This window comes from Botrytis sinoallii, assembly GCF_014898435.1.
Source record: "Botrytis sinoallii strain Bc 23 chromosome Unknown BSIN_012, whole genome shotgun sequence".
Taxonomy (NCBI): Eukaryota; Fungi; Ascomycota; class Leotiomycetes; order Helotiales; family Sclerotiniaceae; genus Botrytis; species Botrytis sinoallii.
Genome location: NW_024066039.1, coordinates 1,212,682 through 1,232,547, shown reverse-complemented (window position 1 = coordinate 1,232,547; position 19,866 = coordinate 1,212,682). Strand labels below are relative to the sequence as shown.

Below are 19,866 nucleotides of genomic sequence, written 5' to 3'. Positions count from 1 at the left end.
TGTTGTGACTTTTGGCGTTGGAGAACAGTTTTTTTCTTTGGAGAGATGTGGAGTGGAGCGAGTGCTTACCTACAAGAAGACTCTTCGGCATGTATGTAAGATTTTTCGCTGGATAGAGGGTTGTACAAATGTACGGATGGGTAAGTGGATAAAGAGAAGAGGGAGAGCGGGGTAGTTGAAGAGACGAAGAATTTTACCCGATCTTGTTTGCACGTGATCTTCGAATAGGCCCTCCAAAATGACACTCCGGATACAAATGTTTTCCTAGAAGAGATTACTAGAATTAGATGTGGTAAATGTATATGAAATTTTACAGAATGGTTCTCAATCTCTTGAAATTGAAACTTCCCTTTTACTTACATACATACGGATAGGAGAAGAGAATAATAATGATCCATTCAAAACTGATAGGTATCCAGTCATGACCCCACTATTTGAGTGCCCCACTTTCTCACTCTTTTCATTCTCTTGCTCCACCCACACACACAGCAAAAGAGATTCTCCAAAGACGCAATGTAGAATATTTTCCTCTCTCTTCAACAAACGTAGATGAGTAGAGAAAAAATGGCAAAAAGAAAGTCTCTCAGGCGTGAGTCGAACACGCGACATCCAGATCACATGAGCAATTACAGTCTGACGTCATAAACCAACTAGACGACCGAGAGTTGTTCGAGTAGACTCGAATGGTCACATTTTGTTGTGTTTGTTGGGGATTGTACGAAGTTTATATTATTTATAGTCAACAACATATAATGTGGGGTGCATGAAGTATGGTGTGGCTAACCCATTTGTGGCTTCTAGGCGGAGAATCACGCTACCTACCTGTCAAATCTACCCAAGGACCTCGGGACCCAAAACAACTCCTTCAATTGCAAGCAAAGCAGAACTTTACAATCAAAGGTACTTCTATGAGATACGATAGACAGCAGAGTTAGAATGTTTCTCCCTCAGTCATTCTCTCTGAGACTCGGGTAAAGTTCGGTGTTTGGAAACCTATTGCCTTCTACCACAGACAAAGAACAGATCAAAACTCCAAGGGATCAGAGTTACGATACTGTGGTCGTAGTAAAAGGCTTGTCCCTTAGTTCACGGAATGATACATTATTGCTGATATATTATTGTTGAACTCAAGGTGGTCATAATTGGATGTTGTAGTCCATACAAGTTATGAAGCAGGTTGTTCAAATAATTGGGGTCAGGGTGTCCAATCTTCCAAACTGTAGTTCAACAATATAAGGATTTAAATATCTAAAAGCAATTAGAAATCTGAAAATAACTTAATATTCTAGTCAATTTCAATATCTCAAATGATTTGAATATTCTGATTGATTTGAGAATTTGAATAATCTTTATCGTTGGACTGCAGTCTGGACTGTTGGATATCCTGATCGGGGCTGAGGAAAGAAGTCATGGGCTAAATTTCAGTGAAATAATTGTCGAAGAGAGATTTCTCTCTCCCAAAATCAATGGAATTGGCTTCAAAGTCTGATCAAGAGTTTTTCTTTAAGAAAAAATGCGTGTCGGAAAAATAGGTATATTTGTTACTTTTCCGAAACTGACCCCAATACAACTAACTGCTAGCAGTCTTTCTACAAGCAAAAAACCTAACCGGAAGGAGGAACCAAGAAAACAAGAACAAAATCCAAAAGTCAAACTACCAAGCACTAAAAAATCTTCCCCCTCAACATCCACGACCTCACACTTCCCATCATTGACACTCTATCATCACCACCTCTCCCAAGCAACTCATTTAATGTTGAACATCAATCGCAAAGAAGTGCACCTCAGACTTGCTATTTCCTTGGTTATAGTTACCAGCCTTGAAATAGCTCTTTGGACTATCCAACTGGTAAGTGTCCAATGTCTTTGCTGCACCCCCATTAATAGCCACACTCAACTTGCCTCCCTGATAAGCAATTTCATAAGAGAACTTAGATCCAACAGCCACACTACCAACTTGGGTAACAATCTCATTACCACCATCTCTGGTCTGCTCAACACCCATCGAAATAACTCCCTTGGAGTTATAAAACAATTCACAAACAGGCTTGGAAGAAACACTATCATCGATATGGATTTGACCAATAACCGTTCCATGTGAAGAATCATCAGCGGTAATTACTTGAAGAGTAGCACTGAGTTTATTGCTTGCAGAACTTGGACTCCAGGAACTGGGACTAGCTTCGCGAAGCTCAGTGCGGCAATGCTTGGAGTTGGCGGTGGTGACACAACCGGTTGATACGCCACCTGGTACCTTCATGACAATTGATCCGTCGGTGTTGGTGTAGAAATAATCTTTCGATGTGTATCCGCTGCACCCGGCGAGCTTGGAGCCGGTGACGGAATCAGGATGTCCTTGGGTACCGCTGGGGAGTTGGAGAGTCCATTTTGAGAGATCGATGTTCCCGCCCGGAGCGCAGGTCGGCTTCAAATTGCCGGAGGAGAGACCGGTGCCGAGGGCTGCAGAGGTAGAAGTGGCGGTTGCAGATGTTGCTTTGGTAGTAGACTTTTGAGCTGGGGCAGCAATGGCGAGGCCGAGGAAGGGGAGGAGAACAAGGAGTTGGGGAATGGTGAATTTGGAAGACATTTTGATGATAGGTTTTAGATGATTTTTGATATAGAAAATGGTGAGATTAATCAAGAAATAAAGACTGATTCCAACGAGAGTATGAAGGAAACAGTGAAGTGAAAAGAGAGCGAATTGTTATTGAATGACGATATAGAAATTCTCCCTAAAAACTCATATATATAATCTCCAAAACATCAACTGCACACATGAACTTTTCTGCACCCCAATAACTTCATACTTCCATAATCCACCAAAACCCACCACAAAATCCACCAAACCCCAACTATAGAAATCTTCCTAGTTAATTCCACCATGAAAAACAAGGGTCAAAAATCATCAGTACGAGAAGGAATTTATTCCACACAACCATACATGCAAAATTGCTCGCTAATACGAATACTCAAATCCCATAAGGATTTAAGGTTCTATCTCACCCTGGCAGATTTGCTGACATCACAACCACGCTCGCCTAATTTTTAGTCACCGTTGTACGAAGGATCAGGAGCCGGGAATCATTTCGTGAAGAAACGCAAGTGTGTTAGTAAGTGGTTGTGTGTAAGCGCTTTGTTTGGGGAGGGATGTTGGGAGGTTGTGATTGGATGTGAGGATGGAGGAATGGAGTGTGGATGCGAGGAATGACTTTTTTGGGATTTGATGGAGGTTGAAATAGGGGGGATGAGAGATGTGGAATTGGATGGTCTAATTTTGGGTAAGCGATGCGGGAGGAACCGTGGATGGGGAGATGATGTATATGGGTGCGCTTGGTGCGAGGGCTACGAGTTGCTACGAGTTGCTAGGTGAGTTCTTGCTGGGTTGGAGTTGAGTTCTGTTGAGTTGTACATGATTGATTGGGTAATCGGGTAAGTTTTGTATTGCTTTTCTTGAGATCAGAAGTGGTGGGAGGTGACGGAGGATAATCGATTGAACTTACTCATCTCAAGTACCTAGGTCTGCCAATTTGTTGAATACAGAGTGTCTTTGAAGACATGAAGGACTGATCATACATGGTTGGATGTCCAAGTTTAATGTCATGATTCCAGAAAGTTTTCGAGAACTTATATCGCCGTCAATTAAGAATTTGAAAACCGGCATTGTTGTTGTGTAAATATAAATGTAGTAGCACTATTTCTTTGATAAATAATCAGAGAATTTACTCAATGTATAAGTGATGACATGAATTCATCCATGAATATATTGAATGAGAGCGAGGAAGCCTCACGACTTTCAGTCTCATAATAGATCAAATTCTGTGGTGTTTGTCTAGATCAGGTAGGCAGTGCCCATTCCAAGGCGAACTCCCTCAATGGCCAACTCGCTGAATCCGATGAATTGAATTCCCAGTAGAATTGGAAAGTAACAGAAGTATGGATGCCATCATACCAGGACAAGTTAGACGCGCTTTACCTTTTATCTGCCTACAAACAGGGTCTTTTGATGATGAGCTCAAATATCCAATTCTTACTCCATAGGCAGTTATACGTATTAACCAATCTATAATCGACATCGAACTTCTCATTCAGCTCTGTGAAGTTTGAACGCGCTTATCCAAACAACCTACTCGGTGATAATAGGTTGGTATTCAGCCGCGGTGTTTGATTTTTTTCTCATATGGCTCATTGGGTAGTCTAGACAAAGGTCATATGATTTCGCATACATATCGCGATACTGCGCCCCCGGTTGCCTGATATTCCAACACCAACGCGTCGCCCAACATCCATTTTTTAGGTAGTATCTTGTCATTGTGATTTTCTCATAGATATATACATTTGATGAAATTCCTTTATGATTGGACTTTTCTTGAATAAAGAACTTCGATTGTCTTGCTCAACACCTCAACATTATAATACGCCAAACACACTTCATCAATATGGGGTAAGTCACAATGTATCTTCCCTCATGGCTGCTCTCTCTCTCTCTCTATCCACCCTGCTCCAAATGCATCACTAACGCATTGCACGCCTCAGTTACACACATTACTGGGAGGTCAAAGACCAAACCACATGGTCCAAAATCTGGCCTCAACTAATTCCCGACGCAAACCTCATCATCAAGACCCTCAAAAAAGCGCCCCTCTCCTCGACGAAACAGATGGCTACCACCTCCCCACCATCGAACACGGAATTTTGATAAATGGACGAGACGAGCATGAAGATTTCAAATTGACACAATATAAAAGCTATGGCTTCAATTTTTGTAAAACCGCAAGGAAGGAATATGATGCTGTTGTCACGGCTGTTCTTATGCGTGCGAAAATGTTGGCTGAGGATGGGTTTAGTCTATCGTGCGTGTAACTTTAATGAGGGTTGTGTTGTAAAGAATGCTAATGTTCAAATAGCTCCGACGGTGATTGGGATGACGAGTGGCAACACACTTTGAAGGATTATGTCAAATTATGGCCAAATGAGGAGAAGCCTACTGGAAACATCTTTGACCCAGAGTAGGAGTATTGATGAGGAAATTTACGAAGAGAAAACTGAATGATCTTAATGAAATTTCTATTGTATGCTGAGATTTTAATAACAAGAGAATAATGTTAATCTTACCACGAAACAATTTTCAGGTCAACCTCGATTGACACCGTCCCGCTTGAAGAAAAATTCAGGGTATGCTAGAAAAGTGAGGTCCACGATAGCAAATTCATGCAGTGACATTGCGTTTACTTAGAGATTTGAGGTGAATTAGGTTATGTTTATCGGTATGGCGAGGAATAGACCATATCTCACCAGTCAACCTAAATCCTAGGTGAAAATGGAAAATTTGGAAAGCCGCCTAGAGCCGAGGAATTGATATTCACCGATGCAGGCAATAATTATCATTAATTTTAATCAAATTGATACATCTCTTACGAGCACTCAAATTTGAGACTCGAATTTTCCCACGCCGGCTAAGTACAGATCATGTTACACTGGTTCAAATTGACCTCGCAAAGAGACTATCGACTCAGTTCCACGAACACGATTCCCAAGAGAGTTACATAAAGTTTTTATATTGTACTATTCAAGCGACAATGGAAAGGAAGTCCAAGGATTATTATTGAACAGCCGCAACGGAATCCACCGCCATACGTATTTGATCTTCGAGGTGACTCTGGTCAGTGGTTTTCTGTCATTTTATCGCAATTAGTAGACTTACCTCGCATTCCCTTCAAAGCTTCATTAGCTGTAGAGTAATTCTCCAAGGCATCCAGAATCATTCTGATACCCTCGTGTAATTGAAACAACAATTTATCGGTTCTCCTTCTGAGTCCATCTTCGAAAGAACTAGCTTGCTTAATTGCAAGAGTCTTGTGGCAAAGCATAATCATTGAGTAACTTGCTTGCATACTGCAGCAGGCAAATATTGGCATCATGCGGGGTAGTTTCGTTTGTCTAGTGCTGTTCCAATAGGAAGCATTTCTCGGATCGAAAGGCCGTGGCAATGGCAAAGCACGAAAAGATTGGGCGATGTTGAATGCGGATTGCATGCATACCTTTGAGGAGAATCGTCCACTGAATGGTAGGATCGGAGAGTCAAAAACAGAAATATCATCAGGTATTGGGGAGTTTAGGATACCGGGGCTGAGCGTCAAAGTGGCTGTGGCTTGCTGTAGGTTATTGCTACAACCGCAGGCGGTACCTAGATTTTGCCCAACAGAAGGGGTGGAAGACAAATCACAATGCTTTTTCGTAAAGACTGGCATATCGGAGAATGCACAATATCGATGGATCTTAATCCTCGCGCTTAATGAATAATTAGCTATTACCTCACTGAAAAGAAAAACCCAAAGACGTACCTATTCAGCTTAATACGTGCCATCATCCGCAGACTTTTTGCGACGACGCTCTCTGATGGTTCCATCTCATCCACGTTTCCATAGGTCCACTTTTCTGCATTCTGAACCAGCGGCTCAATGGTTCTTTCTAATCCTGCCATTGTCTCCCAGAGTTTCAGATCATGAGATTCTGATTTCAAAGATGATTCGAGATCAATCACGAATTGTGTTGCTGTGGCAATCACTCTTTGTGCTTCAAGAAAAACATCCCAAGCCTGGATTCTATGCGCTTAGTCTGCTGTAGTTTTGGAAATCAAAATGGGCATTTGCACTTACATCCGAATCAGATCCAAAGGTTGGAAGTGGCGTCGTGAATCTCGGATCGGTGAGGAGAATAGAGGGCGCCTATATAGCTTTGGTCAAAATATGAAGGAACAAGCGCTTCAAGAGTGATAAATACCATGCAACTAAGTATAGAGCCCTGACAAACACAGACGTACTTTCCAGAAGTTAGCGTTGGAGCTGAAGGTAGATGTAAACCGCAGCTTGTAATCATACCGTCATCCACCATACTCGTCTATCTGATTCAGCATATGCATAATCCTCTTTATCCTTTGAATGCAATCCCAAGTCCATGGCAGATACCAAAGCCTGTCCACACCTCTTGCGCATCTTCGAGATATTCCCTCGTTGGGAATATTCATAAGTGCATAGTAGCAGCAATGCGATTGTACTCTCCGCCTCCAACCTTACTCGCGGGTGGATTTGTGTGCGATATATCTGCATCTCTTGGGCGCTTAGAGCCTCCCCAGGGTCCACTATAGACTCTATCATCTCATTCTCAATCTCAACGCTATCAATCGCCAACTGAGCGAGGACTTGCGCTTGATTTCGACGTAGTAGAACAGATTCTGTAGATGTGGGGCTTGGATCATCAGGATGTGGAATTAGTGCAAGAAGTGCGGAGATCGCAAGGCTCATCGGGGAAGCAGATTGAAATTGTGGATTGCTTCTGCTATGAAATAAGATATCGTTTGGTCCTTGTACCCCGGTTTCCAATTTATCAACAGCTTGGTTGATCGAAGGGGGTGGAAGAACAGGGAAATACGGATGGATGTAAACATAATATGCGCTCAAACTACCGCGTCAATATTTGGTCAGTCATGTTACTCAATGTTTCTACCTACTGACAGAACTTACATGTCCTCATCGTTAGCATATGTTCTTACTACAGGTATACCTGTCTCCATTTGAAAGGGATCTTCTAACACATTTTGTGGTAACAATCCATCGTTTAATGTTGAAGGTTCTTGATTCCCTTGTATGTTTGGGTCGAATGCGAAGTCCATATCAAAGTCCAATTGTTCACCTCTTTGGAGAAGACCAGCACCAGGGGTGGCCAATGAAACCACCGGGGCTGGACCAGTAACTAATGACAGGTCAGAATAATGTTTGGCAAATATTTGGGGTTACTTACGGAGCTCATTTGGTGGCGATTGATCTATATGACCTTCGCTATTGGTGTTCTTCTTGCGTCTTCTTGCACCACCTCTCTTGCTCGGTGTATAGACGCAATCACAACCTCGATTGGCACACTGATGACATCAACTAGTGTATTTCAACATTATAAAGAATCACTTACATTTTGCACACGGGGTTTTACCATTGCATCGAGTGCGTGCAGCACGACTGGCATACGTTGGTAACATCTTCCAAAGATACCAGTGAAAAATAACGTTACCATTCTAGACATGCCACTTTTACAGGAGGTGCCAAAAATTTCCTGGTGGCGGGTTTCCTGTGCTGTGGGTTTGTGGTGGTGGGTATCATATTACATGTTAGTTTCCGCAAATGCTCGCTCAAACTGCAGGGGTCTTCGGATACGGGAAAGTGTCTGAATACTGAATGAGATGGATGGTGTAGGAGTCCCGGCGTGGGTGGTAGTCTGTCGTACTCCCGTCCGTATAAATTGTTTAGATGGAGAAGAAGATCTTCAAACTTGGATGAACACAGTTTGTCGACGATGATAGTGATGGAGGGGGTTCATAAAAATTGTATCATACGATACAAATCATGGTGGATCCGTGCGCGCGTGCTTACTCATCAACAAAAATATGGGATCTTGACCTCGAGCTTGAGTATAATTTTGAGAAAGCAACAACCTTCCTTGCTGCGTAATCTTACTCAAAACCTTATTTCGAACCAAACTACCACCCGCTTCAATGATATAGATAACTACGATACATCCGTTGGAGTATCCTTATCATCCATGGCAACGACAACATCTTCAATATCTCCAGAACAGGGCGACCCCAAGTATGAAAAGTTCAGTGTTACTTGATGGCTCGCTATCTATATGCTCCGTATACCGCCATGCTCACTGTGTTAACGTTACATTATTCACCGACAGATACCTTCAATGATTGATCCACAATTCCGGAATTCATGACCTGAACGGAATCTTGACTGCGCATCAATGATGTGAATTTCCCGGCCCCTTGGTTTACCCCGCGCCCACCGGGCATGATACCCCCATCTATGTGTCTTATTAATGATAAGATATCCAACGTATATATATATGCAATGGATTCCCATCAAGAAGTACCACTGTTCATGATTGTCTTCAGAATGCGTCTTTCGAAAGTTGCTACATTGCTTTTCCTCGCCCGTTCGACTGCTCAGGCTCGATCGTATGTTAGTACCCTGCCACAAAATGCTCAAGGACTCTTCAATGAATCTATGGACTATCTGGATCGGGTATACGACGACAATGCTGGCTATCTTTATGAAATGAGTGGATCTGCTGCTTTGAGACACGATGCTAGAAGTTCAGCATGGTACGCCATTGGACTTTTGGCAAGGAACCAAGGTTCGGATGTATCCGAAGCCGAGAAGATAATCTCCAATGTTATTGATGGTCAATTCAAGGACCCTGAAGCGCAGTGGTGAGTTTGGTTGTATCCAGTGGTGTGAGGCATCGACTGAAAGCTCTAGGTATGGGGACTATCAGAAAGAACCAGAGGAACCAGAAGTGGGAAACTCGTATTATGAGCCAAATATATACAATTCATGGGATCCAAACTGGCGTGGCTTCATAGGAACAGCCTTTATTGTTGGTCTTGAGGAGTTTGGTTCCCTAATCTCGCCAAATGTGACTAGTCTGATGCTGGAATCATTGTACAATTCGACCATAGGTGACAGTTATCGTGTCGGTGGAGTAGATGGCGATAATTTGTATCCTGCTTATACCAATCCTGTAAGTGCATCACCCAGCCTATGATGCATACTCTTTATTAATCAACTACTAGTCGATAATGAGAGCTTTTGTTTCCGGATGGACCGGTCGTCGGTTCAACGACAGTAATATGACAACCGCCGGCGAGAATTATGCCCAACAAATCGTTGACTTGTTTGATCGAGCCAACACACTTTCGGAATTCAACAGTGGCACTTACACTGGCGTATCTTTGTTCGCTATGAGTTTGTGGGCTAAGTACTTGCCAGAAGATTCTGTGATGAAACAAAGAGGTGCTTCGATGATTCAGTATACTTGGGAAGCAGTATCTAATCTGTGGCATCCTCAACTTCTGAATGTTGCTGGCCCTTGGGATCGTTCATACGGTTTTGATATGACGAGATATTTGAGCCTTCTGGCACTCCACATCTGGAACGCTGTAGGGAAGTCCAAGTCTTCAATCATCGACAAGCCTTATATTATGTCACACAATGCCGATTTTGCTTACGGTCCATTATTCGCAATATTGTCCGAGTTCCACAATAGCTTAATACCAGCAAATGTGACAGATGCCCTTGTAAATTTTAAAGGGGAGCACACATTTACTTCTTCAACCTATTCACCGCCATTCGACTACTATCCTCGCAATATTACAGCTTGGCTTGCAAACAACATTAGCATTGGCGCTGAAACATTCAACGAAAATGTTGTTGGTGGACCTGCCAAGAATCAAGGCACCTTCAACCCCGCTCTTATGCAATGGAATACTGGCAATGGAATTGGCTGGCTGACGCTCTATGCAACAGAAATGCATGTGATTGCCGAAGCTGGTAGTGGTTCGTTGAATTTGACTTATCCGGAAGGAAATGAAACCTCAATATTTACCTTTTTGGTTTCACCATTTGCCGCGAAGAGAACTATTTCAAGCATCGAAGATATACAGGATGAGTTTGAAAGTGTCTGGTACAATTGACATGATTATACCTTGTCTTATGCCGGAGAGTATGGCGGCACAGATGCCACTATTAATGATTTTGAGTATTGGAATGTAACATTCTCAATGTCAACCGGCTCGACTGAAGTACCTCACATTCTTCTCGAGGTTGATCTTTGGTAAGAAGAGCATTTGAGGTATGTATATATGTATATAGTCAGACTCAATATCTCAGGATGCGTCATCTAATATTACTGGCAAACCTTGCTTATTATTGAGAATCATAGCATGCGACCAATGGGCTTATGTAAATTTGGGTGCTTGAGAATACATGCGAGAGAAATATGATGAATAGGAAATCGCATGCATAATTTAACTGTTGTTATCGGCTCGTTGTTATTATTGCTAATTTTGATTCTATAGGCCACACCGATTCGGTGTCCTATGACGACTTTCCTATCTCCATCCGTCGAAAAGAGTTACTAGGATCATTGAATTACCCCACGATCAGAACAATGACCCCGTCAAATCCACAGATGCAAGGCCTGGTAGCCCGGATTACTAAATGTAAGCTGTTAACGATTGAGAATATCTTAATGGTGGGAATGAAAGAAGTATTCCGATCCAGTTCAATGTTCTGATGGATTGAGGAATTCAGAGCTGGATGTCAGAGTGCACTGTCTCCGGACCATGAAGCATCCCAACTTTCTGACCACCAATTAATGAGAAAGGGGCTGTGTTCCAAAAGTCGGCATATCACCATGCATTCTACTTCCAATTACTGAAGAACTTGTCAGCTTTTGCGCATGTCGTGTTTCATCGTACTCAGCCGTGGTTCAAACTATTGGGTCAAGATTGCGCAAGTGCTTGTAGTGCTTACCTCCAGTGAGTCTCTGATAGCGTATCATAATGTGCCAGGTGGATAGCATACAACTATCGTTGCGCGCTCAGCTTTTATATACATTGGCAGACACCGTTTCTGTAAATCGAGCACACTAGCCTTTCAATAATAACAAGACATTCAAAGAGAAAGACCATTGCTGCATCTTTTCAACCTCATGGAAGCTATCGGTGGCATTGCAAGTGTTACAGGGGTGGTAGGATTCATCGGACAAATCGCAGGCGGCTGTAAAGTCGTCAAAGAAATCATCGGCGACATCAAAAACGCACCTAAAGACATCATAAGGCTTGCGGAGTGTATAAAAAGCATCGAAGAGAGCTCAAATGAAGTTCTACGCCAGCATGAACAACTAAAGACTCATTATGGAATCCAAGATATACCTGCGGCCGGAGCACACATGCTTGAAGCTATTAAAGCCGCCGAAAATAAGCTCTCATCATCCGCAGAAATCTTTGGCAATTCAACGATGGGCTCCAAGAATAAGCGGAAGCAGTTCTGGCATCGACTCAAATATGCTGCGAACAAAGAAGAGATTAAAGAATTGATGCAGTGGGTGGATAGCACCACACAACAAGTTACGCTGGTTCAACAAAATTTGTCAAGGTATGTAAAGAAATCCTCACTACCTAGTAGTTACATTTACTGACTTCTTCAGAATCATTCAACTCGAACAAAGTGACTTATTGAAGGAGATAAGTACCAACATTATAGAAGTTCCGCATGCCATTCATGATTCGAGAGATGCAATCATAACAGCGCAGCAAAACCAAACCGAAACACTTCGTTCGGAAATGCAGAAAAGTCAGAGTCACTTAGTACAGATGATGTCAACGACTATAGCTACCAAAGCATTGGAGGATGTTCGTGAGGATCTGTTACTAAGTTTAAAAGGAGCCATGGAGGAATGCATCCAAGCACAACGTTTAGATGTTGGACCCCAAGTCCAGTTTCTTGTTGGCAAGTGTTTGCAGCGCGATTTGCCAATACATTCAGCCAAACTTGCAGAACAACGAGGAAATGATGTGTCTGTGTCTCTTTCAAGTCCATCTCCACGCAGTGTCACGCCGACATCTTACCATGCTTCATCAACACCCGATAAGATGAAGCGGAGGAAGAAGGGAAAGAAGCTCATTTTGTCAACATGGTACAATTACAGGTTTCTCGGGATTAATGTCTCCATCGCAATCTCATCGTATGCCAATAATCAATATCAATTCTCAAGGTCATCTTCGGGCCCACACGATCTATCTTCGACTTCAGTATCTATTTTCCTCACGATACCCTGGGCCAGAAGGGGTCTCGATCTGCGATATGAGATGCCTAGCGTACCTTATTCTCGCGAAAGTTTCATTTCCCTTAGACCGTATTACATACACGCAAAGGGTAGTGAATTTCATAAAGCAGTCACAGAATTTGACATCGAGACAGCGCGAAACTTATTTGAACAAGGAAGAGCTTCTCCACTGGATGAAGTTGAGGGACTAAACGGCTTACTAAAAATATTGTACTTGTTCAAAAGAAATTATGACAACAGTCTACATATTGAATGGGTGAAATTTATTCTTGGGTACCAGGTTGATAGATATATCGACACTAAGGATCTCAAGCACTTCATTTTTCTAGCTTCTCGAGGTGGAAATGATCCAGTGTATGAGGCATTGACTCTAATTTTGGAATGTTCGCAGGATTGCTTCCTCCAGGATCCGGACATAAAGTTTTCGCTATGGCGTATAGATCGTCCGCCGCCAGAACATAGCAGGATAATAATGCCTCTCAGGAATTATGACCAGTTGATTGACTGGGACTGTCACGAGTTCCCAAGCCATCCCGGTCTCTATCTTGAAAACAGTCGTCAACTTTTTGAGAATCCTCAAGGAGATGGATTAGATGATGCATTAGATAGAGGATGTCAGTACCGCTTAATATCTGACCAGGAATGGCAGGGAACAATTTTAGGAAATCTTGAAAACGAGTCATCTGTGGTATCGATTCTGGAATTCATCAACCGTTACAGTGGGTCAAGAAGCAGGGAAGAAGTTATCTACTGCTGCAGTAATCGGCTCGAGATACTAATTGTAAAAGGTCTTAACTTAAATAGAGACGACACTTTTCGAACGCAGGCGAGTCTCCTAAATCTTAATGTGGCTGTATATTATTACTCTACAGTTAATTATGTAATTCAAACTGGAGCTTGGAAGCATCTATTTGAAATGCTTGTTCAGATAGGGTGGAATGAAAGAAAGATCCAAGAGCTGTATGATGAAGAGATCTTCTTGGGGATTCCCGCCTTGATGGAAGGTTTACAATACCGCACGATAGAGAACGCACGGGAAGAATTCCTGCAGCGGCTGCTTAATGGTGATGATTACTCCTGCTTTGACACTAAAAAACTGTCAGTGGAACTAGCTTCAAAAGAAAGTTATATATCTGAGGCTATCACGCGTGCTAGTCTTCAATGTTCAGAGAAAATGAACATACCGGGGTCGTGGGAAGAAGAAGAGGTTGCCGTCGAATCGATTTCTGAGAAAGACATTATTATGCCATGGTGTTTAAGTATCTATTCTTGGACCAGTTCGCATCATTATACATGTATTCACTATGGCCAATACCACACAAAATGCCATGTCCCTCGAAAGGAGTGGAATCCATATAATGCTCAAATACAGCTCGTCGATATGGTAGAGGATATGGAAAGTAAGGAGGATATGGAAAGCAACGAGGATAGTGACTAGCGCTAGTTGAGAGTAATAAGAGCCTTTTCCTTTAGCTTAGAATTGCACGAAGGCCCTGTTCACACTTTCGTTTATTTGACTTGTCAATCAATTTAAAGTAGCATCACTAGGAGCGACCGCCAATACCTCGAGTTTCATTCATAAATCATAGGTTGGAGGATAGTAGGAGTGTAAAATAGATTTTTGATTCTTTTCATAAGACTAAAATGTTATAGAGCTGTCGGAAACCATACTCTCATGAGGTTCTAATAACATTGGCATCTAACCAATCTTATACCTGTAGCTGTTTTGATCCTACGCCTACTGCTGCTCTCATGCCATCAGTTTGATATATATGGATTGAAATCATACTGGGTGGATTCACTTCCAAAAATAATTGGCATGCACATTCCAACATATCCTGTGGCAGTGTAAGAATCACGTGATTATAATTCGGTGAATGTAGCAAGCCAAATCTCACTGCCTGCAGTACCTACCTACTTAGCGTAGGATTGCGGTGATAATAATAAATAGGTGGTCTCTTCTTCCCAAGTCCTCTTCTCGTTCTTGTCGTTTTACAAGCCTTTGGTACCTTTTCGTTTTTTTACTCAAGATACACTCAACCTCGGTAGTTTGGTATCTCTGATCAACTCCATTTTCCTAAACTGCAACACTTCACCATGCATCGCGCACTTCTCCTCCCCGAAATTGTTGCAACAATTCTGGAGACAAATAGGTCAATCCCTGGCTTCCTTCATACTTGCCTCTTTGTCTCCAAAACATTCTCAGAAGAAGCATGTAGAATCCTGTGGTACTCATGCGGAGCTTACTGCTTTGCTGAACAGGGGACGCCAAATATTAAACATCTCGCTCAAATAGCTATTCAAAATACCGAGAGAGCGCAATACTACGCCGATTTTGTACACGTGCTTGAATTTTCGGAAGAAGAAAGTGATGAAGAAGATGGGAAGGATGAGGGTCGTGATGAGGCGTATCTCGATGAAGCAAGATGGCATAAGGAGCTCACTTCCTTGCAATTTCCTCATTTGAAAGACTTCAGCCTTCACGAATCCAGTAACGCAACTGAATTAAATACGGGAGAGTTTATCAGTCACTACGCGCAACCAAACATAGAGAGTTTCACGGTGTACCAAGGAAGCCGCATTTCCGACGCTTTGTTTGACAAACTAACACAATCTTGCCCAAGACTAAAATCTCTTCATCTCAGCAAAATAAGCTCAAGTAATCTATCCAAAGATGGACTCGTTCGATTTTTGAACAGAGCGGATACACTTACTGCCCTCGTCATCCAAACTGGGGTCTACGATAGTTGGTCCTACGAGGCATTTGAAGCCATAGCCAAGCTTCCAAATCTGACCTACATTGAGATTCCTGATATTCAGAACAATTGGATGGACTCCGTCAGTCGCGCCAGCCCTTCTACTCCTTTGTTTCCAAAATTGGACGTCCACTTGAGTACCGGCATTTCCGAGCGTGATTTAGAATGCTTGGCTCAACATGTCCCCAAATTAGAGGATCTATCTATAACTTTACAAAATCTGCCTCCGTCACTCAGTATCCTCGCATCTGCATCGAATTTCTCACATCTTACGAATCTGAAAGTCGAATTTGGACCACGGAATCGAATCAGCGGCAGCGATCTTCTAATTCTTGCAAGAAACTGCCCTTTACTATCTTCTCTTTCGCTTGGAGTAGTTGACGATGACGTGTTCTCTCCACCAGGTCCTGCATACCGTCCTTCCACTACCGGTATTACTGACGATGTTATTGACGAGGTCGCTCAAGCATTAGGAGACAGTATTATCTCTTTGAGTATCATTTTTGACCGCTCCGATTTGCTTACGTGGAGCTCCATTCTTTCTCTCGCTCGATATTGTTACAATCTAGGAGATTTGACAATATCCTGCAACTTTGATTGGCAAGAGGCTATGAGTGGCACGGTCGAACACACTTTTCCTGCTCTCGAAAATCTGGATTTTATTTTCGATTCCTATCTAAGGGCATCGCAGGTTCAAGATTTCGACCGGGCAGCGGTCCAAAGCTGCGCACAGAAAATGTTTAAATTGGCGCCAAAACTATCGTCGTTCTGGATTGATGGTGCAAACGAAGTCGACAACAGCTGGGAGTCGGCTATTCAGATGATGTATTACGATTCAATCTCATGACAGTGATGTAAAAAGACTTCTTTGCACAGTACATTTCTATGAATTGCAAAGAATCCTTGCGCCACGCTCATGTCTACAGATATATCCGGCTGGTCATTTGAAAGACTGGCAGCCAATAGTTGGGGCTGGGTAGAGGAACCAATTTGACCAGTCGATGAGGTGACTGCTCAAGTGTTGTAATGCTTGATAGCAGAAATGTTAGATCGATCATGTCCGGAGAAGAAGAAATCGCGACAACTTATGTATATGTGGTCAGATCAGATGCCAAGGTAGACTTTTCAGAGCTTAGCTAGCAATGTTAATATCAACAAGAGGCTGATATATTTTCATCTCTTACACTTTTCTACAGGAGTTTTTGTGTCAGACATGCAACAGTGAGGGTGTAAATTCGTGAGATGATGAGAGGCTTGAATTTGAGTATAGCTTTTCAACCATCGTTTCAAACCCCTTGAAACTTTGCAAATATTCATTCTATACTAAGTATTCAGATTATATATTTTATCGAACATCAATCGTCGTTCGAATTAATCATGGTCTTTTGCACTTTGAAGATTCACGGCTGTTAGAATTTTTTTCAAATAGATATCCGTGAGAACAAAGCCCCAATGGATTCCCTTAGTTCCTGTTTATCAACAAATCTCTCCATACTCGCCGTTTATAGATAGTTAGCTCTTCAAAGTTACATCGAATTACTGAGAATTAGACTGCTCGAAAACAGAAGACATAAATATGAGCTTTACCAGACCCGTGGCGCAATCCCACAAGAATTTTTCAGATCCGACCAAAAGCTTCCCACAGGCGTTGAACACTTGTGGAATAAATTTATAACAACACTTCTACTTCATACTCAGCAAGACAAGGATATTAAGGGTGCAAACGAGCTTCTTTAAGTATTGATGCTATCTGTAAAACAATTTTCTAGTAAAACCAACCCTAGCCAACCAGTATGCAATTTCTCTCCATTTAAACGAAACAACCCTCCAATGCCAAAATTCTTCCGAAGAAGACAAAACAGAAACAAATCGAATAGAACACTCCCCAAACTTCATCCCCAACTTTGAAAGACAATCTAACTGTCAAATATGACAAATTGAACCGTTATCTAAGGATTCTTTGCCTTCCAGGTGTCAAGCGATGATTGGCAAACAGTGACGGCAGTCAAGTGACCTTGGTCAACAGTTCCTCCAAGTTGAGTGCATGCGGTATTAGCTGCCTTGCGGTTCTTGACGCATCTATTCTCACTAGTTAGTCACCAAACTTATATCATCACTCCAAGAACCCAGGAGAAGAAAACTCGGAAATACATACGCTTGATACCCGTTGACACACTTAGTCTTGATCTGAGTTCTCTTCGTCTTATCCTTCGATTTAGTGAAATCGGTAAGCGAAGTCGAGGGACAAGCAGTTTGTCCCTTGTGGGCGGCAGTAGTGGCGTCCGCCATCTTTTTCTTGAGATCGTTGTATTTCTTCGTGGCGGCATCGTCTTTGGTCTTGTCGCCTGTCATGACGGGTCTTGGCTCGTTACATGTTTGGCCATCGCGACCGAAGAGCTGGGTAGGGTCTGATTCTATGGTAGAGATCTCAGCGGGAGATGAGGTAGGGGCCGCGGAGACGATGGCGGGGAGGAAAAGGAGAAGCGCGGAGGCGACGATTGGAGAGAGCTTCATTTTGATTGTAGTTTAAGGAACGAAAGATAAACTTAATAATAGTGTTTTGAATTGAGAGTAAAGAATGAAGTGAAGAGAATGTTGTATATGAAAGTTGTGTTATAGCAAAGACATTTGAGGATATTTATATTATCTGTGTCATAAGGAGAGCCATGGAGATCTACAGCTTAGCACTTACAAACCTCACTTAGTTGTCAGTAGGAACTTCCTTCACGAATGTGCCTCAAAGCCAAGAATGAAGGACGTAGGTATGTCACTAAGCATAAAATTCGAGTGTTACATTGTTCCCCAAAAGAAATGAATCTGACTGATCCTCTGAGGAATGCCCCGCATAGCCACCAAGCCAAGATAATCACTTGCGGCACTTAATGGGAGTTTCAGACTTCAAGATACGAGGTATCTGCAGGAATTCCTTGCTTTATAGTAATGAATAGATACAAATAAATTCTCAACGACGGTGAATATTAGCAAGGGAGAACTCAGTGAACATGATATCCAGAGCTTCCCCTCACCCGGATCTGAACACAACCTGATAGAACTAAATCAATGACATTCAAATATTGGTACAGAGGCTCAAATTTAGAATAGATGGAATAGCTTCGACTTCAAGCGTAAATCTTCCTGTCGGATTAGAGACAGACCATTCTATAATATTCCTATGGCAACTTGCGCAACAATTTCGTCTTCAGTTGACAGCGGGTCTCCTCGGCTGAGTAGACGGCGAGGTAGGAGACGATCCCAATTCTATTTAAAGGTTTGTTGTGAAGATCAAGATCAAATTGAGTCATTAATGCGTTGCGATGCTGTCAGTATCAAATGGAATATGTATGTCATCGAATGAATGCAGATCTCTGCACACGTGAGCTCAATGAACATCCGATCTTCCTTCCCCTTGCAGAAGAGACTTCAAAATTTCTGCCGAGTTCCGAAATCATACTGAGATAATAAATCCTATGTGAGAAATTAAATTTCAGAAAGCTACAACTTCACTTATGACCGTCATACCATCTGTTTTCGTTAGGTGTACAATATCAGGCTTACCGGTGATGTAACGTTCGTGTGAGAGGACCCCATAAATACGATAAGCTTATATAAATAGCCCTACAGTACAGTCAGCCCGAGCCTCAGCCCTGAATTAATAAGGATTCGAAGGATTTTCATAGAATGAAAGGAGGAATGAACAAAAAAGGAAGTTTATTTTAAGATTAAAGGTTTAAAACAATTTGCCGGTCGGAGTTAGGACGTGGACGTGAATGAGGGTTTCGGTTGTGTATTGAGAACGTGAGGGGCACTTTTTTTCAATAATGAAAAGCAACAGAAAGATTTCGAATTGAAAGTTTCGTAGAAAATCCTAAAAGTCATTGTTCTGTTGCTGGGTTCCCCCAAAGAAGTGCTCGAAGTTATTCGGGCCTAAATTTTAGTGTGTATATGACCTTTTCAAACATATCTAAAATTCTCAATTGCGTTTGTCACTCTTCAATTTACATTTCCCCGATTTTGAATACCGGTGCCCAAAATTCGACATCTCGTCGGAGGAAATATTAGACTTGTTAAAGAGTATACCTGAGAAAGCCGTGCAGATATTCAATGCATGAAAAAAAAATAGGGCATGGGCTCGGTGATCTTTAATGCGTCAGTGAAGATCTCATGATACATGTAGATTGGCCATTGGGATACCTAGTACCAAGACGTGCAAGCGTATTCAAATTCTTACCAATCTTGAGCCTGCCTGGTAAAAATCTCTTTCAGATGTCCCTTGAACTCAGGTATCAGATGTAATCTCAGAATTACTAATAAGGTAGACACAGTGAGAATCATAGTGAATGATCTTGTATCAGATTCTCTGCAGTGGATTCTAGCGAGGTCGCTAAGTTAGTAGCTTTTCTTGATTTGAGAATTTCTGAATATGATT

At 42.2% G+C, this 19,866-nt stretch overlaps 7 protein-coding genes across 7 annotated transcripts; 4 read left to right on the top strand and 3 right to left on the bottom strand.

The window, feature by feature from the left end:
- Positions 1-1,750: 1,750 nt before the first annotated feature.
- EAF02_007304 (uncharacterized protein) lies at positions 1,751-2,587 on the bottom strand (the record flags this gene model as incomplete). The annotated part of the gene is made up of 1 exon (XM_038903352.1): positions 1,751-2,587. The coding sequence occupies one exon, from the start codon at positions 2,585-2,587 to the stop codon at positions 1,751-1,753; it is 837 nt and encodes a 278-aa protein (XP_038756831.1).
- Positions 2,588-4,569: 1,982 nt separating this feature from the next.
- EAF02_007303 (uncharacterized protein) lies at positions 4,570-5,010 on the top strand (the record flags this gene model as incomplete). Its single annotated transcript, XM_038903351.1, has 2 exons — positions 4,570-4,850; positions 4,905-5,010. 2 exons carry the CDS (start codon positions 4,570-4,572, stop codon positions 5,008-5,010), a joined length of 387 nt encoding a protein of 128 aa, XP_038756830.1.
- Positions 5,011-5,599: 589 nt separating this feature from the next.
- Positions 5,600-8,150, bottom strand: EAF02_007302 (uncharacterized protein; the record flags this gene model as incomplete). Its single annotated transcript, XM_038903350.1, has 10 exons — positions 5,600-5,643; positions 5,702-6,288; positions 6,342-6,595; positions 6,657-6,725; positions 6,781-6,819; positions 6,879-7,458; positions 7,521-7,749; positions 7,798-7,902; positions 7,963-8,009; positions 8,062-8,150. 10 exons carry the CDS (start codon positions 8,148-8,150, stop codon positions 5,600-5,602), a joined length of 2,043 nt encoding a protein of 680 aa, XP_038756829.1.
- A 798-nt stretch (positions 8,151-8,948) lies between these two features.
- Positions 8,949-10,528, top strand: EAF02_007301 (uncharacterized protein; the record flags this gene model as incomplete). Its single annotated transcript, XM_038903349.1, has 3 exons — positions 8,949-9,265; positions 9,315-9,576; positions 9,629-10,528. The coding sequence occupies 3 exons, from the start codon at positions 8,949-8,951 to the stop codon at positions 10,526-10,528; spliced, it is 1,479 nt and encodes a 492-aa protein (XP_038756828.1).
- Positions 10,529-11,547: 1,019 nt separating this feature from the next.
- Positions 11,548-14,122, top strand: EAF02_007300 (uncharacterized protein; the record flags this gene model as incomplete). Its single annotated transcript, XM_038903348.1, has 2 exons — positions 11,548-11,993; positions 12,046-14,122. The coding sequence occupies 2 exons, from the start codon at positions 11,548-11,550 to the stop codon at positions 14,120-14,122; spliced, it is 2,523 nt and encodes an 840-aa protein (XP_038756827.1).
- Positions 14,123-14,781: 659 nt separating this feature from the next.
- Positions 14,782-16,287, top strand: EAF02_007299 (uncharacterized protein; the record flags this gene model as incomplete). Its single annotated transcript, XM_038903347.1, has 1 exon — positions 14,782-16,287. One exon carries the CDS (start codon positions 14,782-14,784, stop codon positions 16,285-16,287), a length of 1,506 nt encoding a protein of 501 aa, XP_038756826.1.
- A 1,102-nt stretch (positions 16,288-17,389) lies between these two features.
- EAF02_007298 (uncharacterized protein) lies at positions 17,390-17,954 on the bottom strand (the record flags this gene model as incomplete). Its single annotated transcript, XM_038903346.1, has 2 exons — positions 17,390-17,519; positions 17,596-17,954. 2 exons carry the CDS (start codon positions 17,952-17,954, stop codon positions 17,390-17,392), a joined length of 489 nt encoding a protein of 162 aa, XP_038756825.1.
- Between the last annotated feature and the right edge of the window lie 1,912 nt (positions 17,955-19,866).